Raw genomic sequence first — 6176 nt, 5'->3', positions numbered from 1 at the left:
ACCATTTGTTGACTTATATAAGACACCATTTGTTGACTTGTATAAGACACCATTTCCTGCCTTGTATAAGCCACCATTTGCTGATATGTATAAACCACCATTTGTTGACTTGTATAAGACACCATTTGCTGACTTGTATAAGACACCATTTACTGACTTGTATAAGACACCATTTGCTGATATGTATAAACCACCATTTGTTGACTTGTATAAGACACCATTTGTTGACTTGTATAAGACATCATTTGCTGACTTGTATAAGACACCATTGAGTGAGCTTATGGTTATATCTACATTTCTTTTCACACCACATTGCGTATGTTTTGAATTGTCATTCTGCCACATGACATGAAAGATGTGAGTATATTACAATGGTGAACTTTACAATGACTTGCCATTCTTTAAAAAGTAATCATTCAACATTATACAATGCTTTTAAAATTAATGTCAATAAAAACAAATTGTTTGTACGACAAATACCATTCCCTTATTTCAGAACTAACAAAATCAGATCTAATAGTTTATCAACGGTAGAGTCTATAACATAGACTGGTCCTTTCACTCATCCGTAACTTTTCACACAGATATTGAACAGGAACAAGTAACAATATCACAAACTGTGAAGTACATTATGTAAAGCTGTTGTAGACACATTCCATATAAAATTAATGTACGTTTTGTACAGCTAAATTGTAAGATGGAAATACTCCACACAAACTTGATAAAAATTCTAAGTAAAAATTAAAAATGCACAATGACATCAGAAGGGAGAAGCTTGGTGCTGGACAGTGTCTACACTAAAGAGTGCCAGATGAGACTGGTGGGTTTTCCAAATGAGTTGTTTACCAATACATGTCCGCTTTTTCGTTAGCACATTGAGACATCTGGATTTTTTTCTAGGTCCCTTGAAACCCCATGCTAGTATTCTAGGACTGATCTGGTATACAGGAGAACCACATCAACCACTTTTGGTTCCATAAATAAAATGAGGAAAAACAAAATTATACAGACCATCACGGCAGTTTCACTGTTGTTTTTTTTGTTACTTACGGTGGTCATTCAGTGACTCTGTAAAATCTACAAAGTCAGTCAGTATGGGAGCAACACAGAGATGTTACATCCATGTTTGTGGGCCACAGGGCCATGCTGTCCATCTGTAAGGACACATGAAGCTATGGTTCCGGACATAGGGACCTGACATCCATAAGGAGCAGACGTTCATGTGGGAGAGACACTGTGACAAAGTCTTCTGGTGAAAATTGCTTTAGAATTACCTACAGAGACTAATGCTATAAATTGTACAGATTCAACACATATATAAGACAAACCATTGGTTTTATCTGCGACTTAGATATGTAAACACATTCAGGAGATGCAGGTTTTGAAGAAATGGCAGTTATAAGCTTCAGATCTCCGGGTCACAGTCTAACTAGCAAATATATAATAATTGAATAAAGCAGGAGTTTTGCTTTGGGTTTCCGCAATATCATTAGATCTCGGTAAGCAAAATTAGAATCACACAATTTACTATAACAATAAGGACAAAACTGTTCTCAAACCATATATCACAGTGTTGTTTCAGTACATACACAATGTTGTATTTACAAGGGGAGAAAACATCTCATCACAGACAAATCTATTGGGATCTCATTACCATGAAACCACATAAGTACAGTACAACAATTTGATCCAATTTATCCTTTAAAATCAATCCACAATGCAACCTGACAATAATGATTGACGACCATGATTTAAAGTTCTGTTGCGGCGTCCACAAGAAAAGAACGCTATGCATTACATACCCGGAACTAAATGTAGCACCAACTAGGTTAGTAGTCACTTTTTTTTAACAGGATAACACAACAGGTTTTTAAGATCATATTGTTAAATTGAGTACCTGTTGCTGAAATTTACCAGAATGATTGATTTATAAAGCATACTGTTTCCAGTAACAGCCCACCCACATAACAGGATCAGAAATATTGGCATCAAATGTATGTTTTAAAGTTTTCAAAACAAAACAAATCCCTCAAAATGCCTGAAAACAATCCCTAACCCAGTTTAGATACCGGAAGTTTAAAAACCCTCATAGGGGATTGGTATAATCAAGTGTTTATGAGGGGGAGGGAGCACATATTGAAAAGATGCTTTCAAAATTCATAAACAGGATTTAATGCTTTAGCCTGTGAAGTAGAGAGTCGGAAATAATTTCAACAAGGGTGTTTAATAGAATTAATAAGGAACTGTACTTCAGAGTTTGCTACCAATAACAGCCAGAGATTATAATCAACAATATGGAATAAATAATTAAACAAATGAAGGCAATTTATGTAGTGGCTCATTAGCTTTAGGCGAGGTCCATGTGGAATGATATACCTACCATCAATGATTGATGTAACAAATACCGACAGGTAAGTGTAACAAATACCGACAGGTATGTTCTCTTGCTCTCCAAATGATCAGGCCATGATCATTATAACTAACAAAACAACTTCTGCATTTTTTGCAGATTTTCCAACATCTGTTTGTGTAATTACATAAAGGGTGGAATAGCAACCATCACACGGCAGCTCCCCTCTCTATCCAACATATACCAATAGCTGAGCACTTACTCTCAGTCCACATTCAACATATAGGATCATAGGAGTAGCATGCCAAGAAAATATCTGTCTCATCCAAGTAGACACAACAACAACATAATACATAATGTCTTTTTATCTTACCTTTTAAACATTTAACACTTCATTATCAATCAAAAAGACACTAATAACCTCATTTTCTTATAAAATGAACACGGCATAATGAAGTTAAAACTTGAAATTGAAAGTATATACTTCCAACAAAATTGAGTACATAATTTCGCCATTCCATAGCTTTGCCAACTGCTACTGTCATGTGTAGGTCAGAGGAAGGACTTGACACAAGTATTCACTGAAGATAATCCCAATATATCACTAGCACTGGCCGCCAGACGTTTTCGTAACATCTAAAGTACATTGTCCATACTTGGCACTTAGTTGTCATTATATGTTACTGAATTCCATCACTTTAAATACCTGAAAATTTGAAAGAAATAGAATTACTCATATTGCAGAAACAGATAAAAAAAAAATGTTAACTGATTGAAACAGGCTTTCTGATGATGAATTAACCAAATTATAATCTATCACAGTATATGTACTCTATCACGGTATATGTACTCTATCACAGCATATGTACTCTATCATGGTATATATATGTACTCTATCATGGTATATATATGTACTCTATCACGGTATATATATATGTACTCTATCATGGTATATATATATGTACTCTATCACGGTATATATATGTACTCTATCACGGTATATGTACTCTATCATGGTATATATATGTACTCTATCACAGTATATGTACTCTATCACAGTATATGTACTCTATCACAGTATATGTACTCTATCACAGTATATATATGTACTCTATCACAGTATATGTACTCTATCACGGTATATATATGTACTCTATCACAATATATGTACTCTATCACGGTATATATATGTACTCTATCACGGTATATATATGTACTCTATCACGGTATATATATGTACTCTATCACGGTATATATATGTACTCTATCACGGTATATATATGTACTCTATCACGGTATATATATGTACTCTATCACGGTATATATATGTACTCTATCACGGTATATATATGTACTCTATCACGGTATATATATGTACTCTATCACGGTATATATATGTACTCTATCACGGTATATATATGTACTCTATCACGGTATATATATGTACTCTATCACGGTATATATATGTACTCTATCACGGTATATATATGTACTCTATCACGGTATATATATGTACTCTATCACGGTATATATATGTACTCTATCACAGTATATATATGTACTCTATCACGGTATATATATGTACTCTATCACGGTATATATATGTACTCTATCACAGTATATGTACTCTATCACGGTATATATATGTACTCTATCACAGTATATGTACTCTATCACAGTATATGTACTCTATCACAGTATATATACTCTACCACAGTATATATACGCTATCATGGTATATATATGTACTCTATCACTGTATATGTACTCTATCACGGTATATATATGTACTCTATCACAGTATATGTACTCTATCACAGTATATGTACTCTATCACAGTATATATACTCTACCACAGTATATATACGCTATCATGGTATATATATGTACTCTATCACTGTATATGTACTCTATCACGGTATATATATGTACTCTATCACAGTATATGTACTCTATCACGGTATATATATGTACTCTATCACAGTATATGTACTCTATCACAGTATATGTACTCTATCACGGTATATGTACTCTATCACGGTATGTATATGTACTCTATCACAGTATATGTACTCTATCACAGTATATGTACTCTATCACAGTATATATACTCTACCACAGTATATGTACGCTATCATGGTATATATATGTACTCTATCACAGTATATGTACTCTATCACAGTATATGTACTCTATCACGGTATATGTACTCTATCACGGTATATGTATGTACTCTATCACGGTATATGTACTCTATCACAGTATATATATGTACTCTATCACAGTATATGTACTCTATCACGGTATATATATGTACTCTATCACAGTATATATATGTACTCTATCACAGTATATGTACTCTATCACAGTATATGTACTCTATCACAGTATATATATGTACTCTATCACGGTATATATATGTACTCTATCACAGTATATGTACTCTATCACGGTATATGTACTCTATCACGGTATATATATGTACTCTATCACGGTATATGTACTCGATCACAGTATACATACATGGTGTGTTGTGAGTGTGTGTTGTGATGGTGTGTGTTGTGATGGTGTGTGTTGTGAGTGTGTGTTGTGATGGTGTGTGTGTTGTGATGGTGTGTTGTGAGTGTGTGAGAGAGAGTATGTGTGTGTGTGTGTGTGTGTGTGTGTGTAGGTGTGTGTGTGTGTGTGTGTTGTGAATGTGTGGGGTGAGTGTGTGTTGTAAATGTGTGTTGTGAGGGTGTGTTGTGTGTGTGTTGTGAGGGTGTGTTGTGAGGGTGTGTGTTGTAAGGGGGTGTGTTGTGAGGGTGTGTGTTGTGAGGGTGTGTGTTGCAGCTTGCAGTGTTTGGGTGGGGGCTTTGCGGTAAGAATTTGTATTGTAGTGACGGATGTTCGGATGGGGTAGTGATGTGAGGATTTGGGTCGTAGTGTAAAGTTCTGGGGTTGGAATGTCAGGTGCGGTGTGCTGGTTGTGTGAGTCGTGTTCTAGTATCAGGAGATGGGTGATGGTTTTGTTGCAAGTGAATTGTGAGGGGTTAGGTTGAATCATCAAATGTACCTCATTTTGGATGGTGGTTGTATTGTGAGAGTTGAGTTGTTACTATTCAATGTGGTGTGGTGGTTGTGTTGTGAGAGTGGGGGTGTTACTATTCAATGTGGTGTGGTGTGGTGGGTGTGTTCTGAGAGTGGGGGTTGTTACTATTCAATGTGGTGAGAGTGGGGTTGTTACTATTCAATGTGGTGTGGTTGTTGTGTTGTGAGAGTGGGGGTTGTTACTTTTCAATGTGGGGTGGTGGTTGTGTTGTGAGAGTAGGGTTGTTACTATTCAATGTGGTGTGGTGGTTGTGTTGTGAGAGTGGGGTTGTTACTATTCAATGTGGTGTGGTGTGGTGGTTGTGTTCTGAGAGTGGGGGTTGTTACTATTCAATGTGGTGTGGTGGTTGTGTTCTGAGAGTGGGGGGTGTTACTATTCAATGTGGTGGGGGGGTTGTGTTGTGATAGTGGGGTTGTTCCTATTCAATGTGGTGTGGTGGTTTGGTGTGGTGTGGTGGTTGTGTTCTGAGGGGGGGGGTTGTTACTATTCAATGTGGTGTGTTGGTTGTGTTGTGAGAGGGGGGTTGTTACTATTCCATTTGGTGTTGGGTTGTGGGTGTGTTCTGAGAGTGGGGGTTGTTCCTATTCAATGTGGTGTGGTGGTTTGGTGTGGTGTGGTGGTTGTGTTGTGATATCATAGTGGGGTTGTTACTATTCAATGTGGTGGGGTGGTTGTGTTGTGAGAGTGGGGGTTGTTACTATTCAATGTGGTGTGTTGGTTGTGTTGTGAGAGTGT

At 36.4% G+C, this 6176-nt stretch overlaps 1 protein-coding gene across 1 annotated transcript in view; it reads right to left on the bottom strand.

The window, feature by feature from the left end:
• Positions 1-2697: 2697 nt before the first annotated feature.
• LOC110456997 (serine/threonine-protein kinase ICK-like) overlaps positions 2698-6176 on the bottom strand; it is a 20888-nt gene continuing 17409 nt past the window's right edge. Inside the window, exon 15 of the mRNA XM_021508086.1 lies at positions 2698-3056. Coding sequence (XP_021363761.1) covers positions 3044-3056 — 13 coding nt within the window. The 3' untranslated portion in view covers positions 2698-3043. The remainder of the gene's footprint in view (positions 3057-6176) is intronic.

Source organism: Mizuhopecten yessoensis, unplaced genomic scaffold (genome assembly GCF_002113885.1).
Source record: "Mizuhopecten yessoensis strain PY_sf001 unplaced genomic scaffold, ASM211388v2 scaffold1063, whole genome shotgun sequence".
Classification (NCBI taxonomy): Eukaryota; Metazoa; Mollusca; class Bivalvia; order Pectinida; family Pectinidae; genus Mizuhopecten; species Mizuhopecten yessoensis.
The sequence above is the reverse complement of the archived record's forward strand: the minus strand, read 5'-3'. Positions and strand labels throughout refer to the sequence as shown.